At 50.7% G+C, this 20,493-nt stretch overlaps 1 protein-coding gene across 1 annotated transcript in view; it reads left to right on the top strand.

Moving 5' to 3' along the window:
* Nucleotides 1-20,493, top strand: part of ITGB5 (integrin subunit beta 5) — a 111,894-nt gene that overhangs the window by 86,003 nt on the left and 5,398 nt on the right. The window contains exon 11 of the mRNA XM_052653972.1: nucleotides 16,704-16,926. Coding sequence (XP_052509932.1) covers nucleotides 16,704-16,926 — 223 coding nt within the window. The remainder of the gene's footprint in view (nucleotides 1-16,703; nucleotides 16,927-20,493) is intronic.

The raw sequence follows: 20,493 nt of genomic DNA, 5'->3' as shown, positions 1-20,493 counted from the left end.
AGGGGTCTACCCCAATTCCTTGTTCCCAAGGTCAGCTTGGGGCTCCCGCTCTGAAATTGAGTCCTTTGGTTTCAAGCTCTCAGATCACTGTTATGTTTGGGGTTTTGTGGGGGAGAAGTCTTATTTCTCAACAGCCGTTCTGGTCTTGAAGATGCTGACTCAGAGACTCACAAGCAGCTGACTTCAGCATTCTCTCAGCCCTTCCCCCTGCAGCCAGGCCTGCGGGGGCCGTGAGGTTGTGATCCACCTTCAGACAGGGCCTGAAGCAGAGCCAGGCCAGAGCCGGCGGGGACGTCCTGGAGAAGTTCTTCCACTTCTCCCTGGTCTTTTCACCTGTAAGAGGCTTGTGGTCCTCACCCCCAACCAAGACACAGGACCGAGGGTCAGGCAAGAGGTTACAGGTTTGAGATGTGTTACATGTCACAGAGGTTAGTAGTGACGGAGACCCACCTAAGGTCTGGAAGCAGTTGAACATCTTGGCTGTTACTTTTGTGACGCACTGTCATGGGCATGTGTGTGGACACGGGGGTGCTGTTTCTCCCTCTGGTTTCTAGAGGCAAAATGACTCAGAGTGCTTCTGTCCACAGACCATTCCTGTGAGTACAGAGAGCCGCGGGGCCATTGTGAGGATTTCTGTTCCTTTGAGTCTTCTTAAGTGTTGACCCTTCAGAATCCCTCTGTTAATAGAACACATGGACATGGTCTATTTAGTTGTTTTCAATGTAATTAAAGGTTATTGTGCAAACTTTGTTATTCTTTGCTGGTTTCTGTACCCAAACAGTGCATTTCCTGGGATTTGAGTTACTCTGCTGTGGTAAGCTGTTGAAATCATCCCAACCCTAGTGCTTTCAGCAATCTCTGTTCTTAAAATGCCTGTGCTGCTTAGTTGCTCAGTAGTGTCTGACTCTTTGAGACCCCATGGACTGTAGCCCACCAGTCCATAGGATTCTGCAGGCAAGAATACTGGAATGGGTTGCCATGCCCTCCTCCAGGGGATCTTCCCAACCCAGGGATCAAACCTAGGTCTCCCGCCTTGTAGATGGATTCTTTACTGTCTGAGCCGCCAGGGAAGCATGCACTGGGATATGTGGAATAATTTACTGAAAGCTTACTTCTTGGGTTTCATATATTGAGAACATTTATATCAAATAGGATATAGAATTTTTAACAGAATGCTTTCATATTTTACTTCATCTAATAGGTTATTTGGCCAAGTAAGGCAAGTAGAGGTCAAGGGGCAATTGCATTATTCTTCCAGACATAAAAAAATGGAGAGTTGCATCATTCTGAGTGGCCAGAGCCAGCATCCAAACAGAAAATCCTGGTCTGGGCTGATGGTTTCTAGAAGGTTTCACAAGGTTGTGTTAAACCTCTTCTGTTAAAAGCACCTCTGACATTATGGCCTACTTCTAGACTTATTGATTCTTGCCAAATGAAACACCTCCCATGGCAACAGTTATCTGGATATGTTTATAAAAATGCTTCTGCCTCTGTTTATACTATTTTGTTTAGAAATATAATTTTCACAGTCAGAGTAAGTATCCTAGTGGCCATCTCTGGAGCTGTGGCCCCAGCTCTACCTTCTGTCACTGCATTGCAATTTCACATTCCATAAATGACTTATAGGATCGTCTAGAATGTGGTTCCATGACAGAGGCCTCCAAAAGTACCTTTTGAATGAACCCAGATTTGACATATTTAATTTCTCAAGAAGAAAGGGGCTCTTGGTGAGATTACTACCACTGCGTGCCTCAGGTGGGAGAGCCTAGAAAATTCTTCACATCTTTTCATGTGTATTAGTCTCTATTCCGTTTCTTGATGGTTACCTGGATGCTTTTTGCAAATACAAGGAGGCAGTATATATGAGTGTGAAAATTCCGTCCATATCTTGCTCAAGTTTATTTGAATAAACAGCAAGGTACCAAAATGTAGGGCTTAGTCAGTCATATAAGCAAATGATGTACCTTTCAGACTGGCCAGGTGAAGCAGATGAGCTGGACTGCTCAGCTCTGGAGTCATCCAGCATCTTGCAGCCTGAGGCTGGAGAAAGCTCTTTCAGAAACTGTCGTGTGATAAGTATCAGATCTTAGTGCAGCTGGAGACACTGAGGCAGTGATCTCTCACTGAGGTTGTTTCGTTTTGGGTAGAGTGCTGCATTCATCTCATTGAGGAGTTCACTGAGCATTCCTCACCTGCCAGGTTTTATACCGGGTGCCAGGGGTACAGAGTTGGAACTGCTCACAGTATTGAATTAATTTTTAAATGTGTGTTGTCACTAGAATTTTCCACTCCTCAGAAATTTTCTGGGTTAGAGGAATGAGGATATGAACCGCTTAAGCTTCTACCTTCACCATCCAGACTTGTGTGAGATGTTGAAAGTTAAGCATGTTGGCAAGCCGTTTGGAGAACCTGCCTTGTTCCATGCTCTGGGCTATTGTTCCAACTCTGGGAATTGAGTTTTCTTACTGCCCTTCTCACTGCTCAGATCCCAGAAACATCTGAAGCAGCAATTTACCAGGGACTGTGAAAACTGGAGTGATCTGAACATTGGACCTCACCTTACTACACTTGTCTCTCTGCTTAGAAAGGGAAGTGTGCAGACAGGGAAGCCGGTGATGCGGACTCTGCACATGCTTTTGAACTTCAGGCCTAATCCAAGGTCATGGAATTTGGCTTGTGAAGGAAATAATGAAACTTTAATAACAAAGGAAAAGCCTAAGAAAACCATGAAAATGCCAAAGATAAAATCTTAGTCATGTATAGAATTGGGTGGCATTAACTTTTTGATATTATAGAATAACACATTAGGAAATTTTCCATTCTTAGTTAAGTTGAAAACAATGAGAGACCTCTGGTAACTAAAATAGTTATTCTTAGAGCTACTTTGGTTCTCTTTCTTCAGTGTTGAGCTGTCACTTTTGAGTTTGGTCTTGATTTTGGAAACTGTTACATAACTGATGGTAGGTCTCTGCTGCTCAGTGCTTTGGGTAGGGTGTGGCAGGATTGGATGGAGCCCTGTTTTCCTTTGGGGTAAGCGTTCTTGACTGTCAAACACTGACCTAAGAACTCCACCCAGATCCAAACTCTCCCTGCTGTCTGGAAGTTGCTCTAAGTGAGTTCAACCTCCTGAAATTTTGTGTCTTGTTAATGAAAGGTACTGGGGTCTGTTAGCCTGACTGGCATCAAAGCCATTCGATTGACACTGTGTGGTGAAGGAAAGCACAGTGTTTATTGCAGGTGCCAAGCAAGGAGACTAGGCAGCTCATGCTGGAAAGACCCTTAGCTCCCCAAGGACTTTCAGAGAAGAGTTCTTAAAGGCCACATTAGGGGTGAGAGTTGCAGGGAGCCTGATCAGCTCATGAGCATTCTTCTGATTAGCTTATGGTGAAGTAGTAGCATGAATTTTTTTTTGAATTTCAACTGGTCTGGGGCCTACCATCATCATGCAGTCAGCTTCCTCTGCTTGGTGGGGGCTTTAGTTTCTGCCAAACAACTCAGGGATATGACTCAGGGTGTCAGTAGCCCTTGAGGAGGAGCTAAGGGTCCTTGACTTGGTTTTATACCTAAGCTATTTTGCTTTTCTTGACTGCATTTCTTTGTTTCTGCATTTTCTCACTTCTCTGATTAAATTTTCTCTTTGGAACTTGGGGGAGGCCTCGGAGGAGGCTAAAGCTTTTCTACAAACAAGAGTCAGAGGACACGGGCAGGAGGAAGGTCTATCCCTGGAAGGCCCCTTGGACCTGTTGTCTTCTGGACATCTTCCTGAGCCCCTGCCTATTGCCCTCTGACCCAGAGGATGGGACCTCCTATCACCCTAGTCCACAAACCACAGCCCAAAAGTCTTGATCAGGTGACCCACCATCCTTGAGCTAAAGGAATATACTTCTCAGGTTGCTATTTTATGTTGTTTGACATTGCAGTCTTGGCCTTTAGGCAAACATTGTAACAATGCAAGGAGAATCTACTTTAAGACACTTTTAGTATCTTAAGGTGTTTTTCCTTGGAAACACACTGAGGCTAGTTTGTATTCTCCATAAGCAAGCATGAAATAGTAGGATTATTTGCATCTCCTGTGTTTCCTGCCACCACCGGACACACACACACACACAGTGGGTCAGCTGCCTATTACCTGCACTGACTGTTTGCATTGTGGGAAACTGAGGCCCAGAACCTGGACTAAATCACTTTATGATTCTTGGTTAGAGATTCAGACTTGGGGAACCTTGCAAGTAAATAGTTAACCTTGTTTCTACTGAATTTTGCTCATTTTGATTAGCTTGAGACCCTTCCCAAATCTCTCTATTACCAGTTCAGCCCTTCCTGCCACCACTCAAGCATGTAGCCCGCAATTTTCCAAGTCTTCCCTAATAAGTGCGCTTTATTTTGGTCAAAATTTTAGGAAACATTTAGTCTCTGTTTTGTTCCGTGAGTTTTCTCTGGGTTGCATAAGGAGAGCGCACCCCAGGCTGGAGGACACGCGTGGACCAGAAGCAGCCAGGGCGCCTGGTTTTATGACTGTTACTTGAGAGGCACACAGCGTTCCTCTTAGTAGCCAGTGAGTGTCTGGCTGTTGTTATTGATTAGACTGGACCCACTTTCCCTTAAATGAACCTTTGTTAGCCTGTTCTAATTTATAAAATGCTCTTGAGGTAAATGATCTCATTTGGTTGTTTTCCTCTACCGGGAGTTGGAGGTGGCTGTTACTGATCAGCCCTGTGGGGGAGACTGTGGCCGAGAAGATTGGCATGTTGGCCACGCTCCCCACTGGTGGTGGTTGGCCCAGAGCCTTGACCTAAGAAAAGCCCACCTACCCTAACCCTCAGGGGATTCTCTTCTCTGGACAGCTGCTTCCTGCCATCTCGTGGCTTGGCTGGGCTTCTGGCAGCCAGGCTTCAGCGTGGCCCACTCCTGTCACATGCCATACCGACTCTGTCCATTGAGAGTGCTGCTCCAGGCTCTGAACAGTGGCCAACTGAGGATGGAATGTGGCACCTGTTCACCAGCCGCAAGAACATGACAGCTTTCCAGGTTGAAAATAGTCACCCTCTCATCCTGTCGCAGTGACCAGAGGAAAGGGGAGGGAATTCACGTCTCCCCAGATGCGGTTGGCATTTCCCCACAAGTGCCTGCCAGGCAGATTGGGCAGATTAAGCCAAACTTGAGAAGTTGATCTGGGGCACCTCTGTTTCTTTTGGCTGCAGGCCTTCTGTTTTTGTTTCTGAGTCAGCATTCTTGGGGGCCTGTGAGGACTCTGGTTCATTGCATTCAGCTGATTACAGACTCCTTTGAAACTGGAAAGGTGAGTTCAGTAAGGAACTTGGGATTTTCCATCTTCTCTCCATGGCCTGAATCTCCCTGTAATTGATAGAGTTGGGTCAGACACCAAGGCCTTTCCTTGGTGCCCTCGTGTGAAATGCGGCAGTAATAAGAGAGACTTGGCAGCTGGGCACCAGCATGGAGAAGTCAAATGCTAGAACCAGAAAGGCAACGATGTCCTTTGAGAGGGTTCTGCTGCCTTTGACAGTGGAGTCTTGACTTTCTAGCCAGTGAAAGTGAAAGTTGCTCAGTCATGTCTGACTCTCTGCAACCCTGTGGACTATACAGTCCATGGAGTTCTCCAGGCCAGAATACTGCAGTGGGTAGCCTTTCCCTTCTCCAGGGGATCTTCCTAACCCAGGGATCAAACCCAGGTCTCCCACATTGTGAGCACATTCTTTACCTGCTGAGCCACAAGAGAAGCCCAAGAATACTGGAGTAGGTAGCCTATCCCTTCTCCAGAGGATCTTCCTGACCCAGGAATCAGACTGGGGTCTCCTGCATCACAGGCGGATTCTTTACCAACTGAGCTATCAGGGAAGCCTTTTCTAGCCAGAGCTATCATCTTTAAGTAATCTTGAGGTTTGGAAAAGCTTAGCTTAAAGCAACAGCACCTTGTTTAGCAGTGGTTGCATTTTACTGCTCATATGCAGAAGGCAGCATGCAGTCCAGATGAGGGCAGAGGCTGAGGGGCTTGTCAGGGCCTCACCTATTGGGAAGCAGCATCAGCTGAGCTCGTCAGGGCTGGTTCATTGACACTGAGCTAAGGACAGAGGAGCAGCCGCTCCCGGGACTGAGGATGCATCATTGTTCACATCTCCCAAGAGCCTTTTGCTGGAGAAATCTGAGCAAGGTGCAGGCACAGTAGTGAGTGCAAAGCCTGTGACTTCTGCTTGACCACGGCCATGTGTTGCCACAGGAAAGAGTTTCTAATTTTTATTTCTCGCGTCGCCCTGAAGTCTCTGTTTTTCTTGGGCATTTGTTGAGAATTTAAAATATGTTAAGAATCATGTTTAAACATCAGTAATTACTCCTTTTCCTTTTCTAATTTCCAGTATCAGATATCTTCTCCAGGGTTTCAGGCTTGCCCTGATGGCGTTCACAGCCTCCAAGAGCCAACAACATGTTTTGAGCATCCACGGTGTACCTGACACCATGCTAGGCATTGGGCAAGCAAAAATGAAACACCATCTTTGATTTTGTATGGGTTTGCAGGCTAATGAGATGCGTCACATGGGGAAACAAATATATCTGTGTAATAAGTGATATATACTATACTCTCCCTGTTAACTAAGTATTCTAGTTGACTTAAGAACATGCTCAGGACTCTTGAAAGAAAAAAAAAGAAAGAGAAATCCTTAACCCCTGACCCCCCTCACTGTGAGCTCCTCTCCTCCATACTCACAGCCGTATTCCTCAGAACATTTGTCTGCACCCACTGACTACACGAACTACCTCCCAGGCAGCCCTCACCTCAGTCCAGTTCGGATTCAGCCCCACGATTCCACCAGAACAGGTCTTCCAGGCCCCATATGGCTGTGTCCTGCTACATCTAAGGCTTATCAGCCCTTGTCTTGACCTGAATGTTGAATAGCAGCTGACCGCCTTTCAGTGCTGGGATTTTCTGCGGCACGGCTTAGCCATCTGCTCCTCTTGGGCGTTTCGCTGTGCCCACCCTTCAGTCACCCTTATGTTGCTCGGCCTGCTTCCACGCTCCCTTCAGCTTTGTATGTCCTAAATGCACCTCAGTCTCAGGACGTTTCAGACTGATTCCATGATCTTCCTCCCAGCTGTGGTTCTCTTCTGATTTTCCTTATCTCCCCCTTTTATTTATCCACCTGTACAAGCCAGAAACCCGGACATCATCCTTTTTCCTACCGTCTCCTCAACTCCTGCATTCCTTCTGCTACCGAGTCTTGTCCTCTCCCCTCTTCTGTTTGAAATTCGTCTTCTCACCATCTGGGCTACCACTGCCCTAGTTCGTCTACTCCCCATACTGCAACCAAAGTAGTTGTTTAAAAACAAATAAATGCTGCAAATATATAAAAAAACAAATATATACTGCAGCCAAAGTAATTGTTTCAAAACAAAGATATGCTAAAGTTCAGCATGTTTCAGACGCTTGGAGTGGTTTGGAATGGCCAGAACTTAGGGTGCCTGGGGGCACAGGGGCAGCTGAACAGACTCAAGAGGTAGGCCTCGAACAGCCTCGTATGTCAGGGACAAAAGTTTAAATGTGGAAGCTGTGCTTTCGGTGGTGAGGAGCTGTTGAAGAGTTTTAAGCAAAAGGGTGTCGTGACATAGTTGACAGTTTAGGGAAGTGATGGAGGAGGCCACGTGGACACTGACCTGGGGAAAGGGCAGACCATAGTGTGAGGACTCAACCAGGAGAACGCTGCAGTGTCCCTCTGAGGCACTCAGCCTCCCTCTTGGGAAGGGAGTTTATTGTCCAGCCGTCTGGGGGCTACGGGCTAAATTCACGCTCCTCAGTCTAGCCCTCAGGCCCTCCTTCCTCCTCCTTCCTCCACCTTCTTTCCCTTCCTTCCCTTCTGTCTGTTTCTATACACACTTGCCTGCAGACACGTATGCCTACAAACACACATGCAGACAAACAGACCCATGTCTAGCCCCTGGGTAGCCATTCTCATCCACCTCTCCTTTTCAACTACTTCCCCTCCAGGCTGCCCACTCTCTCTATTCATCCTCACAAAGGAATGCATCCTATGTTTTGCACCCCAAATGCCTTCTGTCCTCTACTATTCCAAAACCTGTAGCTTAGCCTAGAGCCTGTCCCAGTCTCTCTCTGCCCTGACCTGGAATAGCAAGTGTCAGTGGTGGAGGGATGGGAGAGCCCACCTAGTTACCACCCTTACTGTTCACATAGGAAAACAGAGGCCAGGAGTGATTTGATGATCAGTGATTAAAAGGGCCAGCCTTGGGCATGGGTCTGTTGCACATTTTTAAGCTATAAAATACCCTGGGTCACCTGGAACATTTATCCTGTGTGTTGTTCTAATTGACTAAGTCACGACTGGGCTGGAGAGGCAGTACATGTAGTGGTTAGAGCTCCAGAGTTAAACAAATGTGGTTCCAAACAGCCCTGACTCCTACTTGCTTTGTGACTTTGGATAAATTACGTGGCTTCTCTAGGCTTCATTTGCCATACTTGCAAAAATTAGGGTAATAACTATACCATCACATAGGGCGATTGGGACTATTAATGGGAACACTCAAATTAAGTGCTTAGAAAATGCCTGTCCTATTGCAAGTACCCCCAAAAGTTTCTCTGTTAAGAGATTTTAATGACTTGATGTCTCAGTGAATTAGAAATTTCTTAAAGGCAGCACATGATACAGTTCCTGTAGTGCACATTAACAGAGAATTCCCCCAATCCCGTGAGATAGACGAGCCCCTGGACCTCTTCATTGATGAAGAAGCTGGACCGCTGCCAGAGCCAGCAGGTGGCTGGGAGAGGTGGCACAGTAGGTGGCTCCATCCAGAAGAAGCGCCCCCAGCTGAGGGGTTCCAGGTCGAGGGGCAGGGTAGGGCCGAGTGGGTCTGAGGAGACTCTCTGTAGAGCTGGCGTCTGGGTTGGTGTGGAGCAGGGAGCACTGTGCTCTCTTTGGGAGGGGCAGCCCTTAGTTGCCAAGTTCTCCAGGCAGTAACTCATCTTTGGCAAGAGCAGGCTGTGTTTACAGGCTCGGGAAGCGCGTGGTGAGAAGGACACAACCTCTCTCCTGTCCCTGGAGGCTCATTTAGTTTCCGCTGAGGTGAGCCAGGCCGAGACGGCTCACGCAGGAACTGAGGAGATGCCCTGTGCATTTCTCTGTTCTCTGATGTTCCAGCAGCAAAAGCCAGTGCATGGAAGGGAACACTGAGACAGTGGGAGGGGCCCTTCCCATGGGGACCAGACTCACAATACGAGAACACTCGGCTGGTATGTAATCCTAACCTGCTCCTGGGCCAGGCGCCAGGGAGAGTGCCTCTCAGGAGGGTTTTCCCCTTCCCAGCCCCGGACACAGACGCGGACCCTTCAGAAGCCTGTGTGTGTGTTTGGCCACATGGAGGGCAGCCCAGATCTGGCTGTGGTTGCATGGAGACTGTGTGAGTGCCAGGATGTCTGTGACCATGCCCTTCTGCTGTTGTGTCCACAGGCTCAGAGAGCGGCTCTGAACACTGGCTGATGCTAAGGAGGGCAGGGCTATGCACTGTCTCTGGCTCAGCAGTGGCTTGGGATCCCCGAGTCACACAGACACCAGGGGACTGGAGGCACACAAAGCTCTGAGTTGCTTTTCCTGCTTTTTTTAAGACAGCTTTTAGAGAGTTCTAGAGGCTGTGCCCTGGGTGTCACCCAGAGGTGTCCACACCGCAGACAAGGCCTGACTTCTGTGGCAGGGAAATCACCCAGATGAGCAGAGGTTTTCCAGCCCACATCCCTTCTTGTTCTTTTCTCTCTTAACCACTTCCTGTTTACATGCTGCCCGTCCTGGGAAGAGTAGGAGAGAGAGGAGGGGGAGATGACAGACAGAGGGCTGTGGGAGGAGAAGCACTGGGGGCTGCTAGGGAGGCAGAAGGTAGAGTATATACTTGGTGAGAGAGGGATGCTGCCAGTGGGAGAGGAAGAGACGGGAGTGAGGGACGCACCCTTCCAGTCCAGGGAGCTGCTCGCAGCCCTCCACTCCTCAGCCCGGAGAGGAAGAGCTGCAAGCTGATCAGCAAACGAAGTGCAGTGCGTTCCCAAGCTGGATGGAAACTATTTTTGGACCTGCTGTGGGGAGAGATGATTTGTACCCAAAGCATCTGACGTCTGTGGTGACCCTTGTTCCTGGGCTGGGCCAGGATGGGGAGAAGACACCCACTTCTGTTTCTGCCCCGTCCCAGGCTGGCTTGCTCCTTCTTCCAGCCCCAGGGCTCTCACGCAAGTTCCCTGAGGTCACCCCAGGCGTCTCTTGGGTCTCTGCAGACTGGGGTCCAGCTGGGAGCTGAGGGCCGCATATGCTCTGCCTCAGACGTCCTGCTGTCCCCTTCCTGCTGAGGCTGGAACCCCGCACCCCCCAACTCACATACACAAAACAGGGCCTCCGGAACCATTGGGTGTCAGCCTCCACAGCAAAGCTCTGGGGTCCAGCGAGCAGTTCCACCAAACCCTGAGTGTTCTCTCTTTGGGCTGAATGTGGGTTAAGTCACTTTCTGGGAGCTTCTAACTCTGGAAGTCTGTTTTCTTTTTTTTCTTTCCTTGGCTGTACCATGCAGCTAACCAGATCTTAGTTCCCCAACCAGAGATTGAACCTGGGTCCCGGCGGTGAAAGCGTTGAGTCCTACCCAGTGAGCCTCCAAGGAATTTCCTAACCCTGGAAGTCTTTGATCCAAGCTCCCAGAAAGTGTTTCCTCCGAACTCTGAGATCATCTGCTCCAAGCTTCCCTTCCCTCACCCTCCCTTTATTATGACAGTGACAACAACGATGAACCTAGTTAGCATTAATTGAGCACTTTTGTCATTTAGTTGCTAAGTGTGTCTGACACTTTTGTGACCCCCCCTGGACTTTAGTCCACCAGGCTCCTGTGTCCATGGGATTTCTCATGCAAGAATCCTGGAGTGGGTTTCCATTTCCTTCTCCAGGGGATCTTCCCAACCCAGAGATCAAACCTGAGTCTCTTGCTTGGCAGGCAGAGTCTTTACCACTGACCCACCAGGGAAGCCCATGTGTCAAATACTAAGTGCTTTATACAGGTTAAGTGACTGAACTCCTAACAGCAAGCCTACAAGGGAGGCATCTTTATTGGCCCTATTTTATTTTTTTAAAGAGTGTTCTAGATTTTATTTGAAGTTACAGTTTATTGAATTTTTATTTTTTGGCTATGCTGCATGGCATAAATGCAGGATCTCAGTTTCCCAACCAAGGATGGAACCCATTCCCCTGCAGTGGAAGCACGGAGCTTTAACCACCGGACTGTCAGGGAAGCCCCTATTGGCCCTATTTTAAAGTGAAGAAACCAACATGCAGAGGGGTTAAACATCAGTTACTTCTGGCAAATAGCAGAATCAGGAGGCAACCCAGGCTCCCTGATTCCAGAAGCCACATGTCAGCCACCGCTCTACCGCCTCAGTTTCTGAACGTTCCCTCTATCCCTGCTCTGTTGCCCATCACCCACGTTCCGTGGTGTGTTTACTCCCCTTCACCCTTTGCCTCGTGCAGGAATGTTCACCCCTCCTTTTCCTGGGGACAAGGGGCCTGGCTGTCTCCTATCTGAGTCAGTCACCCCTCGCCCGGCAGATCCTTGCTTTCCACTCCCTTGAACTCCCCCCCTTTGCAGTTGTGTCCTTCCACGGCACAATCCCGTCCTTCTTCTCACGCCTGTCTTCTGATCACCCGTGCACAGTGCTGTGACCACCGTCCAGAGCACTGATCCTTGCTTGCTCTGCTCCGAGGGCAGTCCTGTGTCAGCTGCTGCAGGAGGGGCTTGATTTGCAGTAGCACCAGTATTTCTGACGACACTCCCATGAGGAAGGCATTGTCCTCATTGACACATAAGGACGTGATCATCAGTCAGGTTTAGGGATTTGCCCAAGGTGACATAGCCAGTGGTGCAGGATACACTTGGACATGGATCACACACTTGAGCAAGTATGCACAACCCCCAGCCCTTCATGCAGCTGATCAGGGTTACCCTGAGCTCCTCCGGCCACAGCCCTCACCCCAAGCTGTTCAGTTTCCCTTCACCACCCTCCCCACTTCCTCCCCACCTCATTCTCTTTCTGCTGTGATCTCTTTAGAGTTTGTTCTTCCCTTGATCCTTCCACTTGCCACCAGATTTTCTCTTTTCTGTATCTTTCTCTTTAATCAGAAGGATGCTCAAATATCCCCTCTTTAAAATCCCCAACCTCCTTCCTCCCCATCTCTTCCTTTCTCTGAACATCCGGATCCCTTGTGGGAGCTGCCATGCTCTCTGTGGCCACTGCCTCACCACTTTGTCACTGGACCCCACCCTCACATCCCGCTGCACTGTAGAATTTGCCCTTGTTGGCCTCTGCAGGGCTCTGGTTCTGGCTGGGGCTTCCTCACAGGCCCCCCTCCCTCCTTCCTGCCCGCTTCCACGGCACCCCTGCCTCTGAATAGCCCGTATTCTACTTTATCAAGGGAGGCAGGGGGCTGCGTCTTGGCCCGTGGCCCACACAAGCACCGTTTTGCTGATGGAAAGCTGTTGAATTCTGTACAGCTGAAATTCTGTATAAATAGACACATTTACAACTTCCTGTCCATTTAACTATCAATCATTCCAACAAAGGTACTAATAATAACTTGCACATGTAGCAATTCACAGCTTACAAAGTACTTTCACATGCCCTTCAGTATCCCTATCTGTATGTAATGAAAATATTTTTTACGTCTGCAGAGTATTAAACAGGCATCATGAAATTCAGCACACTGCCAAGGTGCTGGGGAAGCGTTATAAATGAGCTCTGTTATGAGGAGTTCTTGCTTCGGCCCTCTGGGTGCTGTTAGCCAGCATCGTGTTCCTGTTCTCCTTGTGGCTCTCCTGCTAATAGATGGGTTATTGAGCCTGGGGACGGGACCCAAGTGGCCCTTGTCATTTAATAACACATGTTGCTCCTAGGGCGTTAGGAGAGGCCAAGGGCTGACCAGAGGCTGTGGAAATCTGCACGTGTGGGTCGAGGGAAAGGCAGGTTGAGGCCCAGCTGCAGGATCTGAGATGTCTGGGTTAGGATACAGTGTGACCAGATTTGCATGGTTTGTGACACTCTGTGCGGGTCACGCTTTCTGGAGGAGACGTGGAAGCTTTAGGCTGAGATGGCGCGTGGCAGTGCCTTGTTGCCAGCTCCTCTGGTTGGGAGGCCGTCCTTGGAAGACGGTGTTGAGGGTGATTCTGAGGCTAATCCCTGGCTCCCTGGCAGAGACTCCCCTGATTAGACGGTAGGCTCTGCCTTGGGAGTGAAGGAGGGCAAGGTGCATGCGCCCCTCTCTGTAGCTGCTTTACACTGTCTTGGGAGGCAATGGGCCACCTGACGGACAAACTGGGCCCATCTAGGGAGTCCCTGAGGACAGCCCTTAGGCGGATTCAGCCGTTCCACCAAGTGTGGCTTCTCTACTAGTGTGACTTGCTGGGACTTTGCATTGGAACTGGCAAATGTTAGAAGCCAAAGAGCCCCATGGATGAGGACTTTCCAAGGTCCTGTGGCCCCTGTGGCTCCCACCTGCTGCCCCACTAATGGCGCGGCTCTGGGTGTCCTCACTCACAGGCTCTTTGCAGAGCATTTCCTTCTCTCCATGTCCTCGCTGCTCAGGTGCTGGGGGGCGGCTTCCAGGGATGGCTTACGTCTCTGGCCATGAGTCCGGCCCCTAGCCACGGTGGTGACCACCGACTCCTAGTATCTGCTGCCTGTGATTCCTAACTCTGCTCACACCCCAGATCCAGGAACTCTCAACTGCTTTGACCTGGGGCTGGGTTTTGGAGCTCTCGGGTCCTCTTGGTATCATATGTGCCCGAGGCAGCTGGGTTTACTTGCCAATCAACAGTCATGGGGGAAAGTACGAGCAGCTGGCAACTTCGCTATCTTCTCATTGAGCAGATCTTTTCACATGAGAAGCTCAGTCACAATGGGGAGCAAGTTCTTCTTTCAACACACACATACCCACACTTCACCACAAAAAAATAATATACTACCTCTTCTCCAAACCACTGACAGTTTGGAATAGTTGTCAGGTTACATCTGGTTCATTTTACATTGCTGCCAAATACAGAGTAAGAGGGAAGACAACACTCATCCAGGTCAAACAAAGCAGTCCCTCTGGCCTGAGTGGTGTCTTTGCTGCGGGTAAATATGGCACCAGTCATGCCTCTTCTGATATTTTTGCTTTATGGGATGCTGTGATGTACAAGCCACTGGAGAGGCCAGAGCTAATGAAAAACCTACCCCTGAAGTGCGCTCGCTTTGAGATGCGTTTAAAAGTGGATGGACGGAAGGAAGGAGGGGCGTGTGATGGAGCAGGTGACACGCTGGGGGTGGGAGAGCTGGAAAATAGGCGGATATTCACACTGCAGTCTTTTCATCTTGGCTGCAGGTTTGGAATTTTCATAATAAAATGTTGAGGGCGAAATTACCCTGACAGTGAACCATTTTAATTTAAAACAGGCTCCTGACCAATGTGGTCCCGAGGCCGAGAGTGAGGGAGCTCGCTGTGTGGATTGGACCCATTTCATTTGGGAAGACTTCCCTGTGGAGGGTGGTTTCCTGCCTCCATAGCTGTTCGAGGACTGGTGGGGAGGAGGGGCGTGCAGGCCTCCCTCCCTGGAGTGGCTGTGTGCTCTGTGGCCCCCCACAACCGTAACCCTTGAGCCAGGGGTGCTGTCTCCCCTGTGGCCCACACAGCACACGCCAGCCTCCAGGCAGTTAAACTGCACTTGGCAGCCTCCTCCTGGCTGGGCCTGGCTTTCCTCACCTCTCCCAGAGGGCCGCCATGTGCCTCGACACTGCCTGTGAAGTGTGTGTGGGGGGGGGTGCTGTTGCCCAGTGCTGTGTCTGCCGGGGCTCTGCGTCCCTGGGCTGTGGTCCATGTGTGGGGGTTTGGGGGGGGGCTTGTTGGCTCCAGATGGCCACCCTTGTCTCCCGCAGGTCCCGGGCACTACGATGAGGACTGGGCAGAGAGGGGGAGGGGGACAAGAAGGAAGTAGGGGTGAAGCGGCGCTCTGAAGTTAGGTCCTGACCTGAACTGTGGATCACACTCGCTGGGGGGTCTCACAGAAGGTGCTGAGATCCAGCTCCCAGGATAGCTGACGCAGGAGTGGGAGCAGAATGCAAGCCCTCCCCCCGCATCTGACACCATCCCCCATCTGTCTGGTCTCCTGCTAGTGTGTCTGTGGATTCTCAGTAAATACAAATCCTTGGGCCTTTTGGTATCAGTCTTAGAAGAATGGCATGAGAAAGGAAAGTGTGCTGCAGTAGCAGTGTAAGGAGGACTTTTAAACACCTGCCCTTCATAGCGTTGCTTTCCGCTGTGTTAGCACAGAAAACAGGAGATCCGTGAACGGCCAGGCCCCCCTGGAGGCTGGCACTCCCCATGCGCCTCCCTGCCCAGCAGGTGCACGCATGTGCCTGGCGCACACACAGTCCTCTGAGCCCAGCAGCCCCCCTGCCCTTGATGCCTGCAGAGCTTGGAGGGGGGAGGTCCGGGCCCTCCTCCCTTGGAGGCTGTGGAACGGACAGGTCCCTCCTGCATGGGGGACCAGGGGGACACTCAGCCGGTTCTCCTCGTGATTAGGGCCTACTCTGTCTCCTGAGAGGCTGCAGATCCTCAAGTTCAGACTGTGGGTCCTTGAGCCATACTCCTGGTTTGGCCACCCTCAAGCTGCTTCGTCCTTCCATGTGTCGTTTTCATCACTTGTGAGCAGGGGATGGTTGTAAGAATTCTGCGAGTTCACGCTGTAAAGCCGGACACGTTCGTAGTGAGTTCAGTGTTAGCTGCTGGGGCCCTTGGCCCCTGCTCCTGAATTGTCTGCTCTGGCCACAGCTCCGGAGTCAGCATCTCACTGAGACTCGGGGACAGTGCCTGTGTGCGTTTCCGTTGCGGCTGTGACAGGTTACCACAAATGGGTGACTGAAGACAACTCCAGTGTGTTCCCTTACAGCTCTGGAGGTCAGGGTCTGCCATGGTTCTCCCTGGCTACAGTGTCGGTACCGGGAGGGCCACACTCCGTGCCAAGGCTCCAGGGAGGGCCCTTCCCTCACCTTTGCCATCTCACAGAGCTGCGCTCCTTGCATTCCTGGCTCCTCGAGGCCGCCGCCTCTGTCTTCAGAGCTGGCAGCACAGCATCTTGCTCCTCCTGGCCGTGGCCACCAGCTTCTGCAGTCAGATCTCCCCTTGCGTTACTCCTACACGGAACGTTGTGATGGCACTTAGGGTCCCAGGGTAATCTGGGAGACTCTCCTCTGTCTCAGAATCCTTCACTTTATCACATTGCAAAGTCTCCTTTGCTGTAGGGGATCACAGCCACAGGCCCTGGGGCTGTTAGTCACATTAACTGGGGAGACAGGAAGAAGTTCTCTGGGGCCCTGGGCCCGGGGCACAATTTGGCCAAGTTCTGGACCGACTTGGAGCAGCATCCAGTGCAGGCGGACCACATGCACCGCCTGGGCGCCCTACTGTCACCTCGTGGTGGCACCAGGCCCTCTGTCTGCCTGGTCAGAGTCTGAGGGCACAGCCCGTGCCTCATTCTGTCGCATCCCCAGGGCCCAGCACGTGGCAGGCGAGGGCACAGCCCGTGTCTCATTCTGTCGCATCCCCAGGGCCCAGCACGTGGCAGGCGCCAGCTTGGTTGTGTGTCCGTGCAGGCAGGCAGGCACTGATGTGCGGTGTGTGTCCTTTTAGGCCACGGCGAGTGTCACTGCGGAGAATGCAAGTGCCACGCAGGTTACATCGGGGACAACTGTAACTGCTCGACAGACATCAGCACATGCCAGGCCAGGGATGGCCACATCTGCAGCGACCGTGGGCATTGCGTCTGCGGGCAGTGCCAGTGCACAGAGCCAGGCGCCTTTGGGGAGATGTGTGAGAAGTGCCCAACCTGCCCCGATGCCTGCAGCACCAAGAGGTAAAGCCCCCACCCCAGCTTCTCCCCCAGACCATCCTGCCATCTGGCCGGTCAGCCTCCAGGGCCATCAGGCTCTCACTCCCCCTCTCCCACACCTTGCCCATGCAGCCTTGCAGGAGAATGAAACTCTTACTCACATGAACTAGAATAGGGCCTTTGAGGCTCTGGTTCCATGGAGACTTTGTGAAAACAAAACAAAACAACAAAAAGCAAGACTGTTATTCAAGTTTAGAAATTACCAGATTACTAGGTTAGATGATACTGAATTGATTTTGGTACCAAAATGGCATCTTCTTGAGCCTTTAGTGTATCACTGAGTATTTCAAAAGGACATTCAGCATGCATGTTTTTTCCAAATTAATTTGACCTTCCCCATTAACATCTCCCAAACAGTGTTTCACAGGCCACCTTCCCTGTATAGAAAATACTGCTTTAAACAAAACATCTTCAGAAGGTAAATTGGACAGGAGGGCACCCGACCTAGATAAGGCATGCCAGGAACAAACTGCAGTGGCTTTTGAATTTTCTGCTCCATTTGTACAGATAATGGAGCGAGTCTCCGTGCTGCTGCTGAATGCAGAGATTGTCCAGATACAGGCTCCAGGCCTCCACTGACCCAGCCACAGGGTCATGTTCCCCAGTTGACCTCCTCGCAGCTCTGCCCTCCACATTCTGCCGGAGCACGAATGAGAGGGAATGAAAGAGAGCAGGGAGTTATGGCATCGGGAAAGCAAGAGTGACCGCTTGCCTTGATTTTGCTAGAGAAACAGCTGTGCCATCGTCATCCTTGTGCTGAGGGCCCAGGAGGGAGGGGCGCAGATAATCAGAAACAAGTAATAATACAGACGTTGTTTCCTTTTGGCTGGGAAATGCAACTGTGCAATTTTTTTTGGCAGATATCCCTTCCAAATGCCTGGCCCAGGCTCCTAATGAGAGGAGGTCATGATCCCCGAGTGGCTGGGGCTGCCGGTCAGTCTGAACTCAGAAACGTTCTGGGTGGCAGAGCCCCCGTCTGGACGTTTGCCACAAATAATCCAGGCGTGGGTAATTGAAAGCTGGCCGCAGATGGAGAGACAAGACAGACAGGGCCAGATTTTATTTTGTGTAATTAGAGGGAAGCCAGGCAGAGTAAGGGAAAAGAAACACAAATCCACTGTAGACCTGCTGAGAGTGGAGAAATAGCAGAAATGCAAACGGAAACATCCCCGGGGAGGAGGTTAGGATCCTGGGTCTGGAGCCCAGATAGCTGTGGCCATCTGAGCCTGGACTCTCGGCCATTATCAACATGCAATGCCTGAGGGAGGCTCCCTCCCCCCAGCTCCCACCAGCAGAACCCTTTTGAGTCTGTGCTCCCAGACCTTGGGGCATGTGAGGCTGTTGGGAGGTGGGGATGAAGCTAGGATAATACGCGTGGAACCAATAAATGCAGATAAAACCTGTTTCTTTGCCTTCCTCTGGAGCAGCAAGGCAATAAACGGTTGGCTTAGGTCAGTTAAAAGGCACTTGGGAAGACAGCCTTAGCTTTAAATGTTTAAAGCATTCATTTCTAAGAAGACATGGATTTTTTTTTTGGTTGTTATCCATTAAGCAACACCAAAGGAGCAAGGAGAGCAAAGAGGTGCCATCAAGGAACCTCACTATTCCTTCTTGTCTCTGGGCCACACTGACACTGCCTTTTTCACAGCCTTCTTGTAACTTAAAAAAAAACAAACAAAATGAAGTCCCTTTGATCGTGCCTCATTTCAGGCTGTTTCTCTGCTCTCTGCTTTGCTGAGAACCACCAGGTTTCCAATGTCTTATGTCCTTTTTTTTTTCCCCTCTGGTACTTCAGAGCAGGCAATCTCCACTTTCTAGAACTAACCAAACACACCCTTCACCTTGGGTGAGTTCATATTCAGCCTCAGCTGATTTCAATTAACAGACTCCCTGAGCAGAGTCTGTCTCAGCAGCTTGTTTGTTTAAAGGCCAGACTTATGGTAATACGTGACTACAGTAAATCACAAGTTTCAACCCAGTGCGAGGAGCACACGGGTTAAACTGATTTGCCAGTGTGGATGATGAGGGAATGTTCCCTGGAAGCAGGCCTGTTGTTCCCTGACGACAGGGCCTGCAGGTGGAGGCCTCCGTGGTGAATCCTAATGGAGACCGGAAGCAGACACCTTTCTTTGCAGCGTGTTAATTGTGGGGAGGGGGAGGGCAGCAGCATTAGTGTGAAGGACCAGAGCTGGAGGCAACCCCTTCTTGGGGCCCAGCCCAGACTCAGTACCCGCCCACTGGGCTCTGGCCTCAGGGGAAATGCAGCAATTCCAACTTGTTTAACTCCAGAATGTTTCCATGAAGTCATTCCCGGGAGAGAGGAATTTTGTGGCCCATCCTGGGATGGTTGAATTCTTCAAACTATTAGAACCCTAGTAAGAGGGTCTTATCTACTTTCTCTCCACGATCTACTCAGTCGCCCAGTCCTCCTCAATGTTCAGAAAGCAGAGGAAGGACTTGGAGAGGGACTTGGAGCAGCAGGGCTCCTGGGTGCCGAACCCTGCTGCCTTTGATTTCTCATTTCCCTCACCTATGAAATAGAGCGACTTAATAAAACGCTCCCAGCTCCCTTCAGGCCTGGCATCCACTGCACCGTTTTTGCCCTGGAAATGTAGTAACTGGTTCCTCCATCCCAAGGAAGTTAAAGATGAAAATGAGAAACCTGATGCATGGCAGTTATATTTCCTGCCTATTTTTGCCAGAGAGCCTTCCGGACACACAGCCCTGTTGGTCCCCATAGGCCTGTGGGGTACGGGCTGCTGTCCCCTGTGTCGCTGAGGCTTTGTAAGCTTCCCCCTCACCCCCGCCACATTCTGGTGCCAGGACACAGCTGCAAGGAGGCAGTGGCCTGCCCCACGTGCTTAACTCTGGAGTCCTCACCCCATTTCCTGGAGAAGCCCCTGTTTGGGGGATCTCTTACCTCCTTGCAGGTCACTGAGCTCCATCACCTCAGAAAGGCCCTTCAAGTTCACCGTCAAATGGCAGTTTTGTTCCAACCCACCTCTCCCTGGAGTTGAGTTCTTGCTACCCCATTTATGGACCCCACAACAGTCCCCCAGAGGGGTTAGGGATCCTCTCTCCCTTCCACAACAATCTCAATGAACCGTTAGAGCTTGGCTGCCATGCCACGTGGGTTCTGTCCGGGAGGGAGAAGGGGGAAGGGCCGAGAGTCTCCAGGACAGTGGTCCTCAACCCTCGCCTTTGCTCAATCCCTGGGAGACTAGGCTCCAGCCCTGGAGATGCAGATTCTGTGGGTGTGGCTGGGCCCCGGCCACGGGGGGGTGAGAGCCCCTCCTCAAGGCCAGGAATACTTTTTTTTTTTTTTTTAATCATCAGAAGCTCCTTGTTTGGGGCAGACTCCTCAGGGAGGCATTTGACACACTGGAGAGCAGGTGCATGTCGCTCCTGGTGTCGGAATTTGAAAGGCCTCCAGCCTGCAACTTGACATGGGGACCAGACATGTCTCTAAACTCACCTAGGCTCCTCCAAGGACCTTCAGGCTTCCCTGCCTGAGGGCGACAGGGGGGGCAG

This window comes from Budorcas taxicolor, chromosome 1 (genome assembly GCF_023091745.1).
Source record: "Budorcas taxicolor isolate Tak-1 chromosome 1, Takin1.1, whole genome shotgun sequence".
Taxonomy (NCBI): domain Eukaryota; kingdom Metazoa; phylum Chordata; class Mammalia; order Artiodactyla; family Bovidae; genus Budorcas; species Budorcas taxicolor.
Note: the sequence above shows the minus strand (reverse complement) of the source record. Positions and strands in the feature narration are given on the sequence as shown.